The sequence below is a fragment of the Vidua macroura genome, chromosome 3 (assembly GCF_024509145.1).
Source record: "Vidua macroura isolate BioBank_ID:100142 chromosome 3, ASM2450914v1, whole genome shotgun sequence".
Classification (NCBI taxonomy): Eukaryota; Metazoa; Chordata; class Aves; order Passeriformes; family Viduidae; genus Vidua; species Vidua macroura.
This window is the reverse complement of record NC_071573.1, coordinates 91,801,393-91,824,900: the sequence shown is the minus strand read 5'-3', so window position 1 is coordinate 91,824,900 and position 23,508 is coordinate 91,801,393. Positions and strand designations below refer to the sequence as shown.

Genomic DNA, 23,508 nt, shown 5'->3' with positions numbered 1-23,508 from the left:
TAACATAGAGAGTATGTCTTTATCTTTTCTGTTATTCAGCATCAGCTTGTGCACACTTTTCGCTGTTCCTGAGTTTTAGCCACATATCCTGCCTCTCTTTATGTTTGTATCCCTGAGCCACAGGAACCTGCCATAGTGGTGGAGTTGGAGTGAATGCAGTGAACGCTGATCTTGTGATACTTTGTCTGTTCTTATATTACATGACTGTGCTCATTTACTTGAGAAGTGCAAATCTATTTCTGAGCATTAAAATGTCTGACATGCAACACCAGATCTATCTTTGGTGTCATGCTGTGCGTCCCTGACCAGAAAGTCCAATAGTAACTTTGTTTGTCCAAGTTGACAAATCAAACAAGGTTGGTTCAGTATTTTTCCAGTTTACTGCAGCTGATTAGTAATTTGATGATGAGGGAATACCTCAATTCCAGGTTTCTCTCATTTATCAAAGCTTGACGTAGCTGAGCTCACAGAGAATGATGACCTACCCATTACATGGAAATCTTATATAGTAGATTAATTTTTCCCATACCAAACTGAGTTTGCCATTCCTGGAAGGGGTGCTTGTGTTGGGTGTCAGAATACAGCTGTACTTTAGTCTGCTTAAGACTTCTGTTTCCCTTTAATAGTGTCAGATCTTGAAAACAGTCTTTTATGTGGAGTGTGGAGATAATGTGAGGCTATTTTCTACACAGCTGAAGAAACGTTTTTCTGTTCATGCTGCTTTCTGTCTGAAACTGTTAAACTGCCTGTGAGATGGTCCCAATACTATGCCACAGCCAAGCTCAGTGAGCTGGGGAATTCTCTTCATGGTTTTGGTCCCCTGCCAGTCACAGCAGCAGAACTGAGTGTTAGAGCTAGCTACTTCACCTTGGGAGGGAACCACAGATGATAAAGTTAAGACAGAATATTTAGTATGCAGTTAATGCATCATTGGCTTTCTGTTCCCTTTCATTACAGTTTTTGAAGAACAACTCAAAAGTCACATCAAACACCAAAAACTAAGCAGCCCTCTCTCCACACCATGAAAAGCAAATGCTGAAAGCACTTTGCATGACCACCTCTTCTGCCCACCTCCTCCTAACCCCTCAAATTTTATTCCTGTCCATGCCAGGGACATAGCTCTGCACCCAGCCACCACCCCCTGTATCTTTTCATGAGATCAGGTATTTGAATGAGGCTCAGCTCTTAATAGTTTTAATCTTACTGTCACCTTTCTGTTAAGAGCATGCAAAACCGTAAATAGACAGAAGTTGTCTGACAAATCGTATTACCAATTGTCATGGTGAACAGAAAAGAGTATTACCAAGTTATGGAGTCAGTCAGAAAACCCATGAAAACAATGTACCTTAAACCTAAAATTCTGTTATTTGCAAGCTAATAATGTTTTTTTCCAGATTTCATTGTATCAGTAGTTCATAGTTGGTGCATGTTTGTTTACATACTCTTTCTCTGTAGATAAAACAATGTGGTGGAAGACGGAAATGATAGAGCAAATTTCTCTTTGTGTGTACTTTTACTGAAGTTTTGTGATAAGTTGTGTGCAACAAGTTATTTAATGAATCTCTTCCAGCACATAGTTTTACTTTTTATAAAATTTTTCAGTAAAAATACCTCTATAGAATTCTTTGCTTTGTGAAGATTTTGGTTTACTTATTCAATTATTATCTTGGTATATAACTTCATTAAAAGTCTGGTTCTCTTGTAAAGTGCATGAAGGTTTTCAAGACCTACGCTAGTTACTTTTGTGCTATTGATAAATCTTGTATGTAGAAATATGATACTTGCATTCCCAGTATTTGCATTAGTTACTGTTTAAGAGAAGGCACATAGAATTGAAAGCATTGACCTGTAAGTACTGGTATGTGAGTAATTTCAGTTCTGTGATTTTCCCTTGATACACAAATGAAGCTGCATGTCAGCGTTGCCAGGAATAAATACTCTGGGGTCACTTTTAATGCCATCTTCCAGTTAATTAGTTAACACCTTTGAATAAGACACTCCAAGTGTTTTATGCATTGGGTTTTTTTATATCTGATTTTTATTTAAATCAATTTTGTGAGCTAAAGTATATGCGAATGTAAAATTAGTTTCACATGTTTTTGCGATAGGAGAAAATGTCTTGTAGGCAATTTGCAGCGTGAGTCATAAAGGTGACCTGTCATTGTCTCTTGTTTGTTCTTCGATCAGCTATTCTACATTAAACTACTTAAATATTTAATGCTTTCCCTTTTTTTTTCCTCTCTTATAGCATGGAGGAGTCTATGTAAAAAGAAGTGCCAAATTCAATGAGAAAGAAATGAGAGAGAAGTTGCGGACCCAGATGAAAGCTGAGACTCCAGTAAGCTTATACCTTCCTTCTCATTTCTTTGACTTTTTTAATGGCAAAGGCTTGTTGGAGAAAAGAGCCATGCCCGATATCCACAAACTACTAAGATGGTAATCATGGATTTGTTTTCTTTCTGTGTTTTTACAGTTACTTTCTGTGATTGGAGTGATACCTCTAATTAAACTGAGGAAAGTTTGACTGGTTCTTTATGACTGACAGGAACTTTGTGGTCCTCTCTGTAGAGGGCAAGGGGGATCTGGACTTAGAACATGAACTATAGTACCTTCCTTGAGAAATCTCTATTTCAAAAGAGAAACATTCTGTTTCAAAAGACAACATTTTGACTACTGTGTGCTTGTCAGAGACTGATACACTTGACTTCTAAAAGTCAAGAACCTTTCCTACCAAATGTTAATTAGTCATCACAATGATCAATCATTTTTAATGGCAATGGCATCTTAGAACTGAATAACTTTGTCTGCTATGCCTGGAGGAGGGAAAAAAACCCAAAACAAACTCTTGATAATTTTCTATTTGAAGAATGACTGTTACTGCCAAGTGACTTTTCTCATGACTCCCTGTATGGTTTGTGGCTCAGTGGTTAGAATCACTGTGCTTTGCTTCCATTACTTGCTGTGCATTAAATTTTTCTTCTTCCTTTTGGCCAAGCTAAAAGAAAACAACTAAGCAAGCCTTGATATAGAACAGTTAAACTTCCATTTTATTTAAAATTGTGTTATTAGGACTTAGACTTCCCATATTGTCAAAACTTTCATAAGCTGAGACGGGTAAAAAGCATTCATAGGTTGTTTTGACATTTGTAATAGTATTTTTTTTCTTATTTGGAGATAGTGACTTTATGTTTGTTCCTGTGTCTCTGTTGAAAAAGTAAATTGACCTTTTGCTTACTGAGAGGTGTAAATGAGTAAAGTGTCCCTATTTCAGACAGTGCTCAAATTCATTTTGTCTTCAAAAAATAATTTAACGTTATTTTTTTGTTCTTTTTTAATTAAGGAAGGAAAGTTCAAATTGTTAACATATAAGTTAGGCCAGAAATACGTTACAACAACTAAATAGTATCTAATCAATGGTGTCCATGGAGAAGATGGACATGTTCAGTGATGGCAACCTGCACCCTCATTACCTGGGAAGGTCCTGTCAGTCCTGGGATGTAAAGAGGTTGTGTTGCTTCATTATTTGCCATATGTCAGTAGTAAAGATTCTACTTGCTGTAAAACTGGAGGTGTAAGGGAATAAGCAAAGGCTGCTTGCAGGATATATGAAACATACTTGTAGTCATCCCCCTAAGCAATTCTTCCCCCTGCAGAGTGATGGTTAAGTTCATTTTGGTTAGTCTGGATGAAATAAGACAGCAAGGTGTTTTCCTGCATAGGCCCATGGATTTCTTGCTAGCTAAAAAGACAGGTTCTGCTTGAGTCTGGTTTTCTGGCTTCCCTCTGGACCCCCCAAAAAGTAGGGGTTTGTTGTTATTATAAGGTTTACATTGTGATGAGAGTCTTAATTTGAAGTCTGTGTTAAATTAATCTCCTTTAGAAAAATGTCATTTTTCTTTTAATATAACCTTGGGAAGATGTGCCTAGAAACTCATCTGATTATGTCCTTGGAAACCTGCAAATGGTGTTCAGCTTTGCTGCAGTGTGTCATTTTAGCACAGTTGGAATGTAAGGATAAAGCATAAAGCTTTTCTTTAAAGATAACAACTGATGTGGGTTCTGCTTTCCATGGGGTTAGTAAGTGAAATAAATCCAGAAGTCTTTGTGGAATCATCTTTCTTCTCCTTCCTGGGTTGTGTGTAGATTGAAAGCCCATACCTAACCTATCAAAGCTAATGCCTAATAAATATGGGACCACTTGGGTACGCTTTTTTTTTTGCTGCTGCTGTTTAGCTCTCTGGGAGTTTGCTGGTGTTGGAAATGACCACAGAACCTGGATGTTGATACCAGGCAGTTGTTGCCATTTGCCTCATATTATCAGGTGTTGCAGTATAGAAGAGAAGTAAGGCCTGCAGAAATGAATTGTTTAAAATCTCTCAGTCAAACTCTATAAGGAGTGACACTTAAATTTACAAAATCAAAGTTCTTAAAAGCCTGTTTACTGAGGCAAATGTTTGCATCTTCAGGGGTAAAAGACACAGACCATTGAGCTGTCATTTGAGGGAAGACTAAATTTCTTATAGCCCACTTTATTTGAGAATTTAAATGTAGATGCTCGTAAATGGCCTTTAACCTACAATAAGTACTGTGAGAAGAACATGATAACCTGTGTCCTTTTTGCATTATTCATGCAGTTCTGTAACTTAGCATGACATTTACAAGCAACCATATTGCTTTTAAAATGAAAAAATTTTGATCAGCTATGCCCTGAATTCATCAGCTTCATGCAAAAATAATTAATCTATGACTCTGGAATTTTCATGTGCTGTATGGTACAGCTCATGGTGGACTTTCCTCAGTTTGGTGGGCAGCTGGTGTAGCTTAGTCATTCTGTGTGTACGTGGTAGAGTTCTTTCTTTAATGTAGTGCTAGAGATGAGCTGGCCTTTCAGCTGCTCAGGAAAGATTTATATACCAATAAAGAAGAGATGGACGGGAATCTGTGTTAAAGGGTCACACTGTTATTTACAGTTTCTCTCCACATACAATTTAAACAAAAGAATCCAGATGATTAATGTTCAGTCTGTCTGGAGCCATCCCTTTTCCCATTAAGAAATTGAAGATGTGTAGGAAGACAGAACCAGTCTTTTGTTCTCCTTAGCATAGCAGGCTCTTTACTGCTTCACTGTGGACCTTTTGTTTTGTTTTGTTGTTTGTTTTTTTTTTTTAAGTTATGACAAATAAATTTGAGTTAAAACTGACAGGCAAAGTACAGCTGCTTCTTGGCCTCTTACATGCACAGTATAACTTGATCAGTGCTCTGGTATGCCTCCTTTTGTGTAGATAATGGTGGACTGTGTGCTTCTCCTTGCTCACCTTGTCTTATGACTTCCACCCACCTGTCTGCTATAAACAGCCCCTTTTCCTGCCCTCAGGTCTGCAGCTGGCCCACAGCTCTTCCCAGATGCAGCACAACAGTGTCAGGCAGGCAAGCTGATAGCAGACTGAAACACTGTTGCACCTGTGTTTTCTTAGTGGGGATCTTGAACTAATATATTTTCTTAGTTATTTCTGGAAGTCACTTTGCTTTTCAAACTCTCATTGAATTATATGCTTAAATGGTGCATTATTGTGACTTTTGTTGATAAAATTCACTCAAGATGATGTGATTTGGTTTAAAATTCCGTAAAATTTGACTGATTGCTAACAAATTGCAATCTTATGTCTTGTGAGAGCAGAAACTGTCACAGTGTTTAAAGAACACTTTTGTGTTAATGTTGTTTTAATGTAAACCATAGATGAATGTAAGCCCAATGAATGGGTATCCAGCTGTTACTTGATATGCTAATCTACTTGATTTATAAAGAAAGTTAACTCTTCTGAACAGCAGACTTCCACTTGATAACTGAAAATAACACTTTCATTTTTTTAATCATGCATCGAGAGAAGGAAATCTGCATTCTGAGATGTGGGATTTAACCCTGTACAACTGAAATCTGCATTCTGAGATGTGGGATTTAACCCTGTACAACCAATATTTAGCTGATTACTATGCATTTTGGTTTTGTCATTCATTCAGTCATAGAATAAATCATTGTCATATGAAGAAATTCTAATCAAACAATAAAAACATAGAGGGTACAGACACATACAACTGCTATGAGGCTTAATGTAATAATTTTGTTATATAGTTACTAATTTGCAAATCCCTGACAATTGTAAATCACAGATGTCTTTGCCTGCTTTTCCCACATCACCTTTTGTATTTTGTTCCAGTTATACCAGATAGGTTTTCTCATACTATATGCTTTTCAGTTATTGATCTGAGTGGTAATGTTTCTCATCCAATTCACTAGAAGCATACTTTCTAGGCAGTGGTCTAAATGGATGCAGATATGAATCTGTCTAGCTGTCAGGATACAACAGCAGTAATAATAATATTAAAATTAAGTAAGTGCATTGTTTAAGACAATTTTGAATGTTGTAAATTAAAATATTTGTTTTCCCTTTTTCACATGAGAACAGCACAGTAAATGCAAGATACCTTTAGTCAGTAGTTATCTCTTCTTCATGCCCTATATTCTTCTACAGAGTAGCATCTACTGACTCCAGTACGTTCTCCAAAGACCTTGGCCACCTTTTCTTGCTGTATGTTTATGGTTGTTCTGTATTCCAGGGACTCATGTGTTGATTTGCTGCTTTCCCTTACTCCATCCATCCCCCAATTTGTGGCACTCTGATCTATATCAGGGACTCTCTTAGCTGCCCTCTCCCCTGTCTGGAAGCACAACCACCCCTTAGTGCCACTGTTGTTTCTGCTTGCCTGTGAGACCTTGACAGTGCTGGGAAAATGAAGCATTGCTCTTTGGGAGGATGCAGTTACCATCTTCCATTCCTTTCATTTGTGGGTTGTGACAAGTGCACTGACATTGCACCGGGGACTCTTCAGGTAGCCCCTGATTGGTAAAATGCAAAAGACTTGCATCTTTTTTGGTTTTCTGGCTCCAACAAGAATCAGTAGGGTTCTACTAAATGAATTCTGATCCACTCCTTGAAGTTTTCAAATTCATGAGAGAGACCAAGTTTACTGACACCCACCTGTTCCACAGAAGGAATGAAAGTACCACATACCTGAGCATAGGGACCTATTGCTTGGGTTAAAATTGGTGTCTCAATGAATCAGGGACTGTGGTAATTCAAAACTGTCCCTGCTGTTTTGAACATGAGGACTGTATTTTGCAGCAATAAAGTGTGTAACTTTTATGTAGCTAATTGCCCTAATTGAAAAATCTGTATTAAAAATCGCCTAAACTGCAACTAGTCTTTCTAGGCAATTAAAATGTTTCTACAAGTTCTTATTCCAAGTTCAGGAGAGCTTATTTAGTTATTAAAATCTTAGAGATTTGTAGTTCTTACAGTCTTTGGAAATAGTGCTTAAGGATTTAACTTCTGCTGCCCATGATGGGAGAAAAGCCAGTCGTACAAGTGGTTCTGGCACTGGCAGGATATCTTTGTCTTGTGCAGGACTGTATGTGAGTATAAGTAGGTCATCTATTTACATTCATGAATTCTACTGTTAAAACAGTCCTAATGAGCTATAGAGTAGGTTATTATATGCTGAATTTAAAGTAAAGGCCACTTCCCTGTCTTGTTGGTATGCTTTCAATTCAGATTCTGGTCAACAAACCTGTTTGGCTGCTTGTATTGTAGAGGTTTACTAATAAGTAAAATACAATTTCAGTCCCTGATTTGTGTTACACGCATAGGACTGGAGTAAGTAGATACTGTTCCCTGTTGTGCAACCAGCTTTTGGGGGTGATTATCTGGTTTGAAGACCAGTAACAATGTTGCCTGCTTGTAAGTGCTGAGCTATGTACCAAGAATGGTATTCCTGTCCTGTGTGCTTCACTTCCTTTGCTCTATAATCTGTTACAGTCGCTGTATTACCCTTTAGAGCTGAGCAATGCAGTCTTTAATGGGGGTGGAACTGGAACAGCTGATCTTGAAGTACCATTTTAAGCATCCAAATTACAAGTTTTGCACATAAGCACACATATGAAAAGAAAGAAAAATGCATCTGGATTTGAATGTTATGTTCTTTCCAGCTACCTCTGAAAAGTTTTACTTAGTCACTTAAATATCTCAACATTATACTTCATATATGAAATGTATAGATGACTGGAGGAAGTGTGGACTACATCTAGGTCTAAGGATTCCTGTACTTGTCCCTATACTTATGCTACAGTTATATATGCAAAAGTAAGCACCTTGACTCTTAAACCCATTTTCTTTTGTTCCTTCACCACCAAATCTGTATGCATCTTGGATTTCTGTGGGTCCTTGAACATTCTTGGACTTCACCTGCCTCTGCAGTCTGCCAGTTTCGCTCAAACATGCTCTGACAAGTACAGCCTTTCTCCTAGCTCTCTGTACTCTACTGACACTGGTTTTGCTATTTTTGATGTTTATTTTCTCTTTTTTTTCCCTGTCAGGTTCTAGGGTATGTATTCAGCTCTCCTTTTTCTTGATCTCCAGCTGGCTTCTCTGGTTGGCACATTTCCTAGATTTCTTCCCACCTCTGCATTTTAGTGCATCTTTCAACCTTCCTCACTGTGGGGTGATTCTGGAGAGGTCATTTGCTGGGGCCTGTCTTTTGGCATTCAGCCCTTTCTGTGGCTGTTCCACAATCATTAAGTGCAAATACCAGCACACTCTGATGTTTTGTGGGCCAAAGTTGCATTCCTGTGTGTCTCTTTTTGAGTTCTTATTTAACTTCGCATCTTTATGTGATGTGCACTCCCAATTATCAAAGTCTCTGTCTAATCACTGATAATATTCCTTGGACTGTTTTGTAATTCCATTCTCTTGTTTTCTTTCAAATGTTTCTTGAGACTGGTTTCTGCAAAATTAATAAATTAAGTATTAACAGTAGGCATTTTACTATGAATGTGTCATGTTCAACTCCATAACAGTTATCATTTGTGACCATAGTTGCCTCTGCAGATGAGCCCCCAATATGAAATTTTCACTGTTTATGTGATGTTTTGCATCAACTTTGTTTGTAGGAAATTATGCAAGACACACACGCAAAAAAAAAAAAAAAACCAAACCAAAAAAAAAAAAAAAAAAAAAAAAAAAAAAAAAAAACCAAAAAAAAAAAACAAAAAACCCGAAACCCCTCTGTTCTGTTTCAAAAGAAAATGGAAAATTGTCAAATTTGACTCTTCCTATTTGGGTACATAATCTGCAGATATGCAGATACTTAGGCAACCTTTACCTGTGTAGTGATTTGAGAACCCATAGATTTGGTGCTGAACAAGCAAATTAATTTACTTGGGAAATCTAACCTTGCAGACATGCATGCTTAAAGGAATGTGACTTTAAAGTTCAAATTACGCTAAACTATGAATTTGAGTTCCTAATATACTTTATATCCAATTCAGTGAGAGACAAAAAAGGCACCTAAGATCTATCATAATTTCAATTAATAGTATTTCTAATAATGAATGAATTATTTTATATTTCAGTATAAGGAAAGACTAGGGGCAAGATCACTATTTTTAAAAAAATCAGTCACTTTGTGATTTATATATCTGTCTTTTCAAAATCTCTTAAAACTGATATTCTTGTTGATATCAGCTGCTTCTGACTTGCTGACTTCTGTTGACACATGCTATCTCCCTTCCTAAATCACATGGAGTATATTCTATGGTGTATTTTCAAAGGAAATTATTTTGAACCTTAAACAGTAAGTTTCTTAGAGCTAAGAAATTTTAGCTCAAGTATTCTGATTTTCTTTTGATCCTTACAATAGACAACGGTATGAGCTAAGTAGAATATGGACCTATAAAGTGTTGATATTTCTGTAAAAACAATCTGTTTATATTCATTATAAGAACTTGTCTGTTCTGTTTCTTTTTTAATTCCACAGATGTATTTAGTGATTTTTCCAGAGGGGACTCGTTACAATCCAGAAATACCAAAAGTTATTGCGGATAGTCAATCATTTGCTGAAAAGGAAGGTAAGCAAAAAAAATTTTGAAAGAATTCTTTTGTTACTGTGCTAACATATATTATATAAAATTATTACATAATATGAAGATCGTCTCACCTTAACTGGACTTTTAAACCTGCATGATTGGTGTTTAAAGGTTTAGAATAGTATAAACTACTGATTTTCTTACAGAGTAAGATTAAAGTAGTTCATATACAGACATTTCATGCATTTTACAATGTACAATAGTAACAGTACTCCAGAAGGCTCACTGTCGTTTCTACCTATAGCTGTGTATTTACTCCTTAAGGTTGTAAGAATTGCCTACACTGAATCAGGGCACTGATCCATCTAAGTTGATATTGTAACTCCAATTACGGTTGTTAGTCAATATAAAGAATATTTTGCATAAAGCTTGTTGTGCCTTAAAAGAAAGAGTCTTCCATCATTTCACTTTTCATTAGTGTTAGTACTCCTATGACATTTTGATTTTCTTCCTCTCTCACCTTCCAGTCTCACTGTTCCTTGGTAGAACTTTATTCTGGCGTTGCTTTGATTGTTGGCATTGTCTCTATAACACAGATGGAATTACTTCCTCTTCAGAAAAGCTTGCAAAAAATCCAAGAGTCCCAAGGTTTTTTTATTATTTTCTCACATTATATGCACGTAAACTTTAAATCCAACAGTTCAGTGAACGTGTTTCCTGATTTTGTTTTTTCCTGTTGACCAAAAGTGAAATAATTCACTCTAAAAGTAAACAAAGAATAACAAATAGGTCTGGTAAATTCATCTCTCTGACACACACAGTGAAATGAATTCACAAGTCTGTGAATCAGCCTGTTGATATAATCAAGCTATTAAGTATTGTTAACTCTTGTCCAAAAGGATATATGCCTTTCTTCTCCTTGGGAAGAATGGAATTTGTTTGCGTGTATGAGCAGGAGAGCTGAAGTCATAATGTATTTGTTCATCGCTTCAGTTTCCTGTCGGAAATGAAAGTCAAATGTTTCACTTAGGTTAGTGGTTCTTTGAGAGTTCAGAGGGAGGCGTTGTTTGATAGGGTTTTTTCCCAACCTTCTTTTTCAGGGAAAAGGCTCTCATATTTTTACTATTATTTTATTTCACCTTTTAATTATATCTCTGCAGTTTGCAAAACAGTAAAAGACTGCTTTTGTGCTTTCAGAGCACCTGTTTGTTTCTTCTACTGTTTTCTTTCCAGTAGTGGTCTGGTTTTATTTTGCAACAATTACGCCTTTTAAAAACTCACAGGACAAATAATTATTAAACAAGAAGTATCTCCAATTCTGTTTCAGAATCCTCTTGATCTCCTTCTCCCCACTGCTAAATTCTTTTGTTGTTGGCCTCTGCCACACTTTTTAGGTGGGGAGGATGGGAAGCAGTCTGTGCTCCCCTGGGGCCCTGCTCACCTGCATGTCCACACAGATGCAGATGCTCACAGGAACTGGAGCATTCTTCATTCAAGTGTGTTGAGAAGCAGGGGCCGACACTGAGAGCAGAACCAGGCTGTTCTGAAGGCTGAGCCTCGAGCACGTGCCAGTCCAGGGAACATCCCAGTATGCAGGGAGCTGTGGGAATGGGGAGCTCCACATGGCTGCTGGCAGGATGTGATTCCAGCTCCCTAGGTCCCACCCTGCTGCTGTGCAGTGCTGCTGGCCCTGGCTTGTGGCTTGCCCTCAGCAACCCCAGTGTCCCCACGGTGCTGGCTGGATGCTGGGATGTAGGAATGAATTCCCTTGATCTCCTCTGAACACGGGGGGGAATCCTACATGGACACAGATAAAAGATGAAAGGCGCTTTTTTCCTCAGGACTCAAATCCTGTTTATTATCAGGAGCCACCTCAGATCCAGGCGACCTCAGGGGATAACAGAGGAGGTGTATGGTGGTGTCCAGGAGAAAAAAAGAGGTCGAATGTCTCATCCTGGAGGGTTTTGAGCCCAGGGAAAAATGGGTGGGGTGGAACTGGGAAGCCATATCCAATGGGACACAGATGAGGAGAAGGGGAGGGGGGAGTAGGTCAGGGAGAGCCATCACACCTGAGGCTTGGGGGGGTGGGGGGAAGGGGAAAGGTGTGTGGAATAGACCAATGTGACATAGTGCAATATAAAAACTACTCAGTGCAAATTCCCAATCACCCAGTGCAAAACAACAACTAAATAACTATTTAGTGCATCACAACACTGGGGCTGCAGCGTGGGAGCCATGGCCACAGTTTTGCATACAGTTACTGGCCCTTTACAGTTGGTCCTAGGGCCAGTTCAACAAAAGGAAATTTTAAATTAATTTTTAAGAAGCTGATATTGACATACAATGAAGTATTGTGACTTTGCTGATTTCAACTATTATGTCTTCACTCATTGACATGAATATTTAAATAAATCTTAACTGTCTATGAATAGGATGGAAGGATATCAAGCAGCAAAAAATGTTAAGCTTTAAGCCCTTGAAAGAGAGGCAGCATTTAAAAATACCAATAATAATTCATGTTACAGTTTGTTTTGCCATAGTGCTTGAGTTCTACACAAAATCTCGATTCCTAACAAGAACAGATGGTTTTCTTCTTTATGAAACAAACAAATCAAACACATAGGGTGGGTCTATTGTAAGTTCTGCCCACTGAATTGAATTCAGCCAGAATTAGCAACAGAAAGTTGGTTACTTCCAGGAATACTGATTTTGTGGTGATGAACTGAGAATGTTGTCATCTAAGAGCAATACTAGTACCTCCGAAAACTGAAGGATTACTCACACCTTTTACCAGTGGCAGAAGATTCCCCTCAGATCAGCTTCTTACCTGGGATAGAAGGTTAGATAAAATATGTTTATTTGATTGTATTGGGAAAGAAACTTGTTGACATTTAAAAATGAAAGTAAAAGTCTCTAAAACTAAGTTGTTTGGTTATTTGTAGTAGGATTAATGCAGCAGTTAATCATAGAACGAGTTGAATTTTGTGAAGTTCAGAGAATTAATCCAGTATTTATATTTTTTGCCCAAAATAACAATATTTGCTGGGATTTTACAACTACAACAAGCCACATAAGCCATGTGTTGCCAGAATATCAGATGTAGATGTGTGTTAGGTTTTCACATTTCTGGTGGACGCTTCCAAGCTAAGGGGCATGTGTGCCCTGTAGCTGGATTTCAGCCTGATACACCTCGTTGTCCTCTCCTGGCACAAAGTAGGTGCTTGGGTGAGATGACTCCAGCAATTGCTACCAGGATGGGCACTCACTCCACGTTTCAGTATGTTTAGTGACTTCCATGATTCTAATGGTACATCTTGCAACATTCCCATAATCAAATATTTCTTCCTCTGCTCTATCAAAGAACTAAGAATATGATGGCATGGGTTTTGCCCCTTGTCTTCTGAGCTTTTGCATTCCAGTTTCCAGTATTTAAGTATATAGTCAGTAGCTGAGTTTACTTTTGTTTTCCATTGTGTGGGAGTAGTCAGCCAACATGGTTCCTGTCTTCAAAGTCTGATGAAGTCACTCAGCTTACATATTGGTGATACCTTTCAGGCTCTGTTCCATGGGTTTAGGCATCTTAAAAGTGCAGGATTTCTTCCCCACAAGTCAGTGAGCTTGAGTTGCTGAGTTCAGTCTTAATATATATGTGGCACTCATATTTTCATAGGGATTTAACTAAGTTTGTCATAATAATAGAAATGGTAATTTTTATTGGATCTATTTAATTCAAACTGTAAATCTTTTAAGCCTGGGTCTTTTTAATGATATTGGACTATAGAGAAAAATGTTTATAAACCCTGCAATATACATTATAGTTATTTTTTGTGCAAGCTTCTGGTATAAAATTTATTTCATTTGTATATAGCCAAAATATCTATATGTGGATTTCTTATCATTTTGTAGTAGTCAGTCATAGAATCATAGACTATGCTGTGTTGGAAATTACCCATCAGGATCATTGGGTCTGAATCATGGCCCTGCACAGAATACCCCAAACACCACAAATTTCTTTGGTTTAGTAGAATATTAATTTTATCAAAATGTTAACATATGGCATTTTAAAAAATTGAGAATAAATAGAAATAATCCAAAGCCCTCCTCTTCCTAATATTACTAACTCTGAAAAGTCAAAGCCAAAGAGATGAGAAGCTTCTTAAATTAAACTTGGCTTGTTTTTGCTGAATGAAGACAAAACAATCTTCCCTGGTGAAAGGCGTTTTTGGAATTTTGTATTAATGTTCAATTTCTAAAAAAGGTTATTTCATCAAGCAAACATTTAAGGTATGCATTTATTATCTTCTTTGGTTTTATGCAGAGAAGTTGCTAATGTAAATATTTTTTAATGCTAAGCTTAGCTTGACAAATATGCTTTCTGCTAAGATGTTTGTGTATGCAGGATACGCTTATCTCAAAATTGTTTTACAGGTCATGTACAAAAGAGGTGTTTCAATGGAGCTAATTGAAAATGTTTCCCTTCTAGATCTTGGCATTAGTTTTCGGTTGTATTCTAAGGCAATTCAAAGTATTCAATATCCTTAAAAGTTATTTGGAATTGTCTCTAAAGAAAATAGCTTTTAGTGGTATTTATTCTACACTTTCATGAAAGCAGGCTTGGTCTAAAAGTGCTCAGTGAGATGTGGACAAAGAATATGGTTTTTAAAAAGAGTAGGTTATGGACCTTGAGTAGCACTTGAGATCAATCATTAGAATGAAGTAAGGGTCTGTGTTTTTAAAAGTTATCCTTAGGAAATTAAGACAGGAAAACAAGAAGCTACATTGTATTTCTGTAGATAACCATCTTGGAAGAAAGTGTACCAATGTGTGGTGTCTCCCCTATCTTGCTGTAGGCTGGTCATACTCCTCCTGTGAGATTAGTTGCATTTCCTGTATACTTTAGTTCATGATAACAGAAAAACAATTTTACTAGTGCATGCAGTATTTTAATACTGCTATCAGCTGAGTCCTGTTTCTGTAAGTCAGTTGAATACTAGCATACAAATGGATGAACTCTCTCACCATTTGTTGCTTTTTAAGTCTAACTGTGGACTCTGGTTTCAATATGTAAAGCTTTGAATCACTGGAGGCATTCCAGAAAGCTGGTGGGAACTCAAAAGTTGGGGTGAGTACTTGGGACACTGCACATAACTGCAGAGCTTTCTGTCTGATATCTTCACTGGACGCACATTCACATGAAAAAGGAAAGATTGAATTGGTCTTGAAATCAATCCATTGGTTTTCACCCTAGTTTCAGTTTTTGTGTACTTGAAAGTGGAGTTTCAAGTCCATGGTTTCATGGGGAGGGGAGAGAGGTGTGGAGACCTCAAACTAATTCTGAGATCCACTTTCAGTGAGCAATTAACTTTTGTTGATGAAATGTGGTAATGCTAATGTAAGACACATAGAGTACTCTTAAATTAGAGCTGAAAATTTTTACTGTTTTCTTTTTAAAATGTGTGTACACATCAGGAGTAGAAATATAACTAAGAAAGTCCAACTCTGAAAATGTGGATGGCCTACCTGTACTGAACAGCTCTTTGAGTTTCTGGCCTAGATGAAGAGAAGAGGATGGCAATCTTCTACACAGAGTTGTACTTAGCTACTATTATATGTTACTTCATCCTAATGAAGTTAGATAAATTATGTTTTGTTTAGTGTCTTTTTGTTATTTTGTGTTTAGATGAAAAATTCACTTCTATAGATTTTAATTATTTGGGCCTTTTTACTTGCCAAAGTAATTATTTTATTTCATTCAGTTTTCCTGCAGACTTTCTGAAGTAATTCTGCATCTTACAATAATGTGGTAAATGGATGATATTTTAAATATCACTGCTCATCATATTTCTCCAGATTTTCTTTCTTTTTTTTTTTTAATGTCTATCATTCAAAAGTTAGAAGTGCAAAGCTATGGCTTTTTAAGGTAGAACATTACAATATTACTTGTATCTAGTTCATTTTCTTTGGCATTTAAAATAAAATCTCATGACCTTAAATACTTTGACAGAGGGTCCTAACTGTATTGCACAACATTAAAAACAGTTTAAGCACAGTGTGTTTTGTGAATTGGATGCAGGCAGCTTGCCAAGGTAACTATACTGTAACTACTTGGATTTAAATTCTGTTATGTTGATTTTAGCGAAGATTGTAAGTAATTGCAAGAATATGTGGTAATGTTTTTATAAAACAGATTCATTAAAAGGATGTGCTGAACTGGTGTTGCTGCATGTTTATCATGCACTGTAGTGTTCCTGAATAATAGATTATGGACTTTATTGATTTAGATACATACTCATATTGTACTTAAACTCTCAAGAGATCACTGAGAGCATGTGGAATAGGAGTGACTTATTCTACATTTGCACTTCACAGATTGTCACTGATGATCTTCATCACCAGAACTGGCCATGGATTAAAAAAAATTAGCAGTTAATAGTCATAGATACCTAACTTAATAATTTGTCTAGATGATTCAATTCTCACAATTTTCCCTTTTTCTTCCTCACAGTAATAGTTTGGTGAAGGGGAAGATGAGTTGGGCAGGAAAGGAATGACAGTGTTTGTAGAATATGTTTGGGAATTTGGCTCAGCAAGAGTTGTGTTGAGTGTCATGTCCACACTAATATCATTGCTGACACAGCACGAGAATATTCAGTGCTTCATTTACAGAGTAAACATTTTGAAACATAACATAATTAGCTGTTTGATGTAACAGTTCACAAGCTAAGAAAACAATACCACCATGTTATGCTTCAAAATATTTACATGATCCATATAACATTTTGCATAGACAGTTACCACTCCTGCCAGTAAGGCATGGAACAATGGCTTCAGAAGGAGTGCTGATAAACAGTCTTTTATCTTTGCATTCAGAAAAGGAGATTACTAGCAAATATTAAGAAATCAAGATAGTGATTTATATTGAAATTTTCCACTCTTAAGAATGTTAGAGTGGTGTAGAAATGAGCATTATCTTATAGTGTTCACTAGGTATTTTCATAATGTTAGATCAAAGTATGTTTTACCCAGCAAGGGAGTTAAGTACAAAATCAGGACATAATATATAATCTTTTGAATTGATTTAGCAAGCAGAAAGGTATCAAAAGCAATAGCACAATACTTTGGTTTAGAAAAATTTCCTGTTCACCCACCAGGAACCAGTGGATTCACCAATGGATAGTTCTTTAAAAATGGACTGAAGAGTAAGCCAATGAAAAATAGGCTGGAAATGAAAAGCCAAAATTTTATTCTGATACTTCTCTTTGAGAAATAGACACACAGAAAAATAGTGAAAATTTTTACATAGCATGCCTTTTTTTTCTGGAAGCCCTTTCAGGTAAATGTGGAAGAGGTGTATTCAGGTCAAGAAAAGACTTTGGGTTTGGGCTTATTTGTTTGCTTGTTTTAATTTTGAAAGTAATTGTGTATTAAAATTCTGGGAAGAGGTTTATACTTTTGGCCCCAGTGTGTTTTAATGTTCTTAAATATGCTCTAAGTGTAAGTGGTCAACTGAAGTAGACATAAATATGAAATACTGTTGTTAAGATGTGTGGAGTGATGTTAAACCTGATATTCTTGTGTCCTTGACATACCAACCTCTGTGGCTTGGCCTGGAAAAGTTGAAAGTTGATTTCTGTCAGTATGAGTTTGTCATAGCCAAGTATGACTTGTCAGTAGCCAAGTCAATTGTAACAGATTGTTTGCAGGGAAGCACAGAAGATTTCCTCCTTGGTTTTGGTTCTCGGTGCTGTATTTTCCCCACTGCTGTTAAGTTTTCTGCTGGGACAGTGAGTAGGTTAGGATTCAGTATGTTCACTAAATTGGTTTGTCCTTGGGAAGTAAAATGCTGGATGAGCATTAGGTGTGCTTAAAATTTTTTGTGATCATCTGCCAAATCTGTTTCTGATACAGAATTTCAGGAGGTGATGCTATGTGTGTTTAGTATTTCTCAGATAATTTGCTCTTTTTTTCACCTCAATTGGACACACATACAAAGTAAAGAGAAGTGCTGTTTCATCACTCATGAGCCACATTAAAGCCATCACTACTTCTAGTGAGGAGTTGTAAAAAAAGGCCCTCTTACTGAGCAGCCTTCCTATTGTTAATGTCCTTTAGGATATCTATTTCATCTTCTACATGTGTTCAGCAGAGCATAAGCAGTGAGTACACATGCACACTCTCTCAACTGAGAATTGAGATTGAAAATAAACCTCTTGTGATTTTGAATGGAGATGCTGACATTACTTGGTGTGATGTTCCTTTTGTGAATGTAGTCCAGTTTACTTTCAAACACTGTAGTTATTTTTTATTTTTTCCCCTCTAGGACTTGCTATATTAAAGCATGTACTGACTCCACGGGTGAAGGCAACTCATGTAGCCATTGACTCCATGAAAGACTATCTGGATGCAGTGTATGATGTGACTGTGGCTTATGAAGGTACTGTGGACCACAAAGGGCAAAGAAAACTGGCACCATCTATGACAGGTGAGTTGAGGCCTATGAGACATGCTGTAGCTGTATGCTTGTTTATATACAGAACTTCAGGTACTTTGAAATGGTCTGAGGATAATCTCCACTGCATTTCAGCCATTCTACAGCCCCTTGGTAGGGCATTGTTCTAGTCACTGGGCTTTTACAAGAGTTACCTGTGACACTCCTGCCCTCTGCTTCCCTATTCCAATTCTAAATACTAGTGCCCCTTGCAGTCAAAGGGAACTTGGAGACATAGGCAGCAGATTCCATTTACCTTCATGTTTCTTCTAGCACTGGGATTTGGCATCATCTTAAATTCTCTCTCTCTTCCTCTGCTATGCTACTTGTATATATGTACACATGTACATCTAATTGCTGAAGTGCACATATTTTAAAGGTAACATGGGTAGCAGTAGTATTCTACTGACAGTTTTTCAAATTGCTGCACACAGCCAGTAATCTTACAGACACTGAAAAGAATTTTATGTAAGTGGGCTTTACTCGCTTTAGTATTTTAAACTACCTACAGGGCCTTAAGAAAATCAGATAGATTGGTTTTACATTCCTTGAGTATTCTAACCAGAAAACTTGTTCTGGAGTTTCTGCTGGGGAAAACTCAGGGAAAGAGAGCTTCAGGGATTTCTGTTTATTATGCTTGATGGTGGACTGATTATTTATTCTTAAGTAAATCATTTGCCTGCACTGTTACTGGAGTGCCAGGTATCATCTTTCTTTCCATTTGTAGTTGCTGTGTTACTCAGCTGTATCTGTGCCTGACTGTTGCTGGTTGGCTCAAAGTGGCACTTTTGAGTTCTTTGCACTACCGATACCAAGTGGGAAAAAACAGCTACAGTAGTTCCACAGAGCTCTCCAGAGTTTTGGGTGAGACTGAGGGACCTGCAGGGAACTTATCTAACTCTCTGCTCCTCAGCTCACCCAGTGTCACTGGGACTTGTTCCTTCTGCTGCTAAAAATAGTTTGTAGTGCAGCTGTTTCCGTGTCACTTCATTAACAGGTGTAACTCCTTGAGTCACATGCACTGCTTCCCAGGTGCTAGTTGATTAGAAGTTCTGCAATTGTCTATTTTTACATTTTCACCCTGTTTAAAATTCTTTTAGATAGGTGAGAAACAAAACTGTCAACACTGTATATTAACTCAACGCTTGTATTGTACTGTAACATCTTAGGATGGTTTTATTTTATGTACATTTTGTTCCTAATGGGCATTGTTCCTAATGTCAAAAATTCTTTTTATTATTTACAGTTATTTTATTTTTTTTAAATGTCTTCTAACCCTTTTATAGTACTTTTGGAGACTGAGCAGCCTCCTTCTTGTCCTATCACCCAACCCTAAGACCCCTTCAAAACAAATAGGATTGTTTCTCTTTCCCTGCAGCATATCTTGTTTCATGACTTAATTACTAAGCCGTTTCAGCCATTCTCATGCTGAATTTCTCACTGCCTAATGGTTAATTAAACTATTAAAATGTCATTACCTAATGATAAGATGGCAAATGTTCAAATTCCTTACAAGACCTCTTCACCTATTGAACCTTATGGTTTGCGTGAAGCATGATATAATTACGAAAGGGGAACCAACAAGCTGAATTTCCCTGTTGGCTTTTTTTTTTTGTTGGTGTCAAGCAGGAATCAGATGCTTTGGGGTGGCCACTCCATATCCAGCCTTTTGGAGCCTCCATGGCAGCAGTCCAGGCATATCTTTCAGCCGGGTTTACTGTTAGGGCTGGGGTAATTACTGGTTTGGCCTTGGGGTAGAAATAAGGCAGTAATACAAAATAAAGTGCAGCCAACCAGCTGTTACCCCTTACAGAGCAGATAAATGATAGATCCGTGATAGATCAACATCGCGTTCCATGCTATTGTGGCAGTCAAATGTATTCCATATAATATAAATTATGTAGATTAAGAACACTTTATGAATTACAGTGTGGAACATAGTTGTCATTCTTTTAGGCTCTCCAGACACAAAGTGACAGACAAACAATTTCTGTTGTAAGAGATCTAGATCATTTCACCATTTGTTATGCAGAAGTCCAGCAACTGGTCTGTCAGGAGTATAACAAGAAATTAATTAGTCACACTTATGCATGTGACATTTTTTAGCATTATTTCTCTTTCACAGTGCTAAATTGAGTTATGCACACATGAAAAGGACATCTTATTTCATATTAACGTTTCATATTTGTGTCAGGGCCGGTTGAGAATTTTGTTTTTCATTCTCATCGGAATAAAATGGCAGTGCAATCCTGGTAATTTTTAAAAGATAAGGTTGACATGTCTTTTTCAATCCAGCAACACTGATGGAAATTTATTGCATGGAAAACAAACTTCTGATAAACACAACTTTACTTGAGGACTTTATTTCCCATACTATGACATTTCCCATGTGAATGAAATCTGAATTCCACACAGATACAGTGTTTCATGAAATGCATTTTGCTTTCAGTTCTATAAATCTCAATTCCTCGAAGAGCCTGTGCCATTTCATGAAAAACCCATATTTACCTGGGACATCATCAGCTCTTGGCTGTTGTCTTCAGTAGTAAACAAAACAGATTAAAAAGAACATTTTTGTGACTGTGAGGAGTACTAGCACACTTTGTCTGAGAAATTATGTTAGCAAAATGTGAATGGGAAAAAAATTCTGAAGAAAAGGTGAATTGCTTTTCAAATTTTGTAGTATGCAACTTTTAGTCTAAGTAGTCTTTCTTAGCAATTCAATTTTTGAATTTTTTTTTTCAGTCCAGCAATGTTAAATATACTGTTGACTTGCTCAATAGGATTAAAACACAGCATAGTATACGTTTCACCATAAGAACAGTGAATGCCAGATATACCTGATAGAACATGGTGTCATTTTAGAGCAAGCAAATTACTGTCGTATATACTTTCAAATGTGTTGAGCTTTTTGTCACTACTTATGCATGTTAATATTTTTTTGGCACTTTTCAGTGGCAAGTTTGTTTTAGAAGACATCAGATTTGATTAGTCTTCGACAGTGACTAAGACTAGATTAGCTTTACACAGGGATGTTGCTTTCTGCTGTTGCTTCACATCCAGTTGTAATCAATGGATGGAATTTTTTTCTTACCATTATTCATTCCCTTTATTACAAGTTTGGATCTTGGTACATTTCCAGTGGAAGTTTATCTGGCACATGGCAGCCTTTCCAAAAAATACCAATTTCCCACAGGTTTCTCCCCTCTCTCTACTCCTGAAGATGGCTTGTCCAGATCTTTAATGACAGAACATCGTGGTCCTGCCTGGGGAGGACCAGGCTGCCAGGCAGTATTTATTTGTGGTCGTTAGAATAAGATGCTTATAATCATATGGACACTGAGGCACAGCTGAAGGACATCTCAGGTACTGAAGTCTGGAAGAACTATTTAGAAGGGAAAAGGAGGAGGAGAAATATGTGCTGCATTTGTTAATACTGTTTTACTACACTGTCATCAAGTGAAAAGCAGAAATAAGTTTGGGAAGAAAGGATGAGAATATAGTTTTCCCCCCTTCTGAGTAAATGTACTAAACATTCACATCCAGCTTTCTCTGGTGTTAAAAGGCAGGTCTCATGGGACATGGGAACTGTTATCATTCTTGCACCTGAAAGAGCATTATGTACACATCTACATCTTTATTATTCTGCCTGAAGGCTTTAGTGTAACCAGATGGTATTTATCTGGCCATTGTAGATGAAAGAGTGTGTGAAATAGCAGCATGTGACAATGATAAACACTGAATAAAAATAGCAAGTATATATAGACTCTGTCTTAAAGAAGTCAGAGGAATTCTTGAGAGTTATTGACTCTGCTGTATATCAGTTCCAGAACAAACACTTTGAAAGCCTGTGTATGTGAGTATTTCTGAAAATCTGTACATTACTTTGATCAGTATAACTTGAGAAGGTCAGACTGGCCTAACTTCCCTCGGGGAAAGTATGCTTTTCCAAAAGCTTGCACTCTTGTTAGGACCCAGTTAGACAGGGACTATAGAAAAGACAAGACTATAGAAAAGAAACTAGAGCAATAGTCTTTGTCTGGACTGTGGCCCACATTTGTTCACATCCATTGTCTCTCAAGGTCCAAAGAAGGCTAACAAGCACATGGTTACAGATGTAACCATCCATGAAAGAATTAAAAAGCTAAATTATTAAGCTGATAAACATTAACAGAAGTATGAAACAGTCCAAAGTAAGTTTTAGAGTTATGAAATTACTAATAACCTCTTCAGATCTCTGCTAGCTGTCATCTTCTATTGCATGAAAGAATATTGAAGAATAATGTCATTTGTTTTAGAGTAACCAAAGAAAGGATGTAGATTAGATCTCAGGCTGGACATTAGCCTGTGTAGGATGGCTTTTTACTATGTACAGTAAGCTTTACATCAAAAACTTGTTATTCTGCATCTGTTCAAGCAGAGTTTAAGTAATAATTACCTTTCATATTCCAGTATGCAACACTTACATTGAGATGTTTGGAGGAATTTTGATAACAACACTAGTTGGCAACATAGTTCCGTGGGGGCTGGACTAGATGATCTCCAGAGGTCCCTTCAAACCCTAAGAATTCTGTGATTCTGTGATATTCTAGAAGACATTTTTCTTTTCAGGGAAAACCCTAGTTTTATTTTGTGCAAAATGAAACTCTTGATTTTGCCAGGTATTCCACAAGGTAAACTATCATTCAGTTTTAACTGAATGCATTTTCACTTGTCCTCCTTAGGACTAGAGCTGTCATTTTTAGACCCGCTATAATTCCCTATTAGAAGTAGTTTGAATAACATGAAAACCTGTCTGTTAATTTGGGGATGGCACTTTTTAAATTTTGTACTGGCACTTTCAACACAGATGTGGGCATATGTATCAATATTCTGCAGATAAGGACAGTCTGGGTAAATGCAAAGTATTTTCATACTGTAAGAATTAAACATTGTACTTCTGGTCAAAACCCACGTCACCAAAGAGCAGCATCAGTTTATGGGAGTGTATGAAAGCCTGGATGTAGTTCATCAGAGAAAATGAAGGTCAGTCTGAGCATGAGTAGCACCTCTGCTTCTTTATCCTTCTGAAAACAAGGGCACAAAGATGTCAACTGTGTTT

The 23,508-nt window shown here is 37.1% G+C and overlaps 1 protein-coding gene across 1 annotated transcript in view; it reads left to right on the top strand.

The window, feature by feature from the left end:
• Positions 1-23,508, top strand: part of AGPAT5 (1-acylglycerol-3-phosphate O-acyltransferase 5) — a 55,485-nt gene that overhangs the window by 18,616 nt on the left and 13,361 nt on the right. The window contains exons 4-6 of the mRNA XM_053974252.1: positions 2,249-2,338; positions 9,871-9,961; positions 18,240-18,401. Of these exons, the coding sequence (XP_053830227.1) occupies positions 2,249-2,338; positions 9,871-9,961; positions 18,240-18,401 (343 nt within the window). The remainder of the gene's footprint in view (positions 1-2,248; positions 2,339-9,870; positions 9,962-18,239; positions 18,402-23,508) is intronic.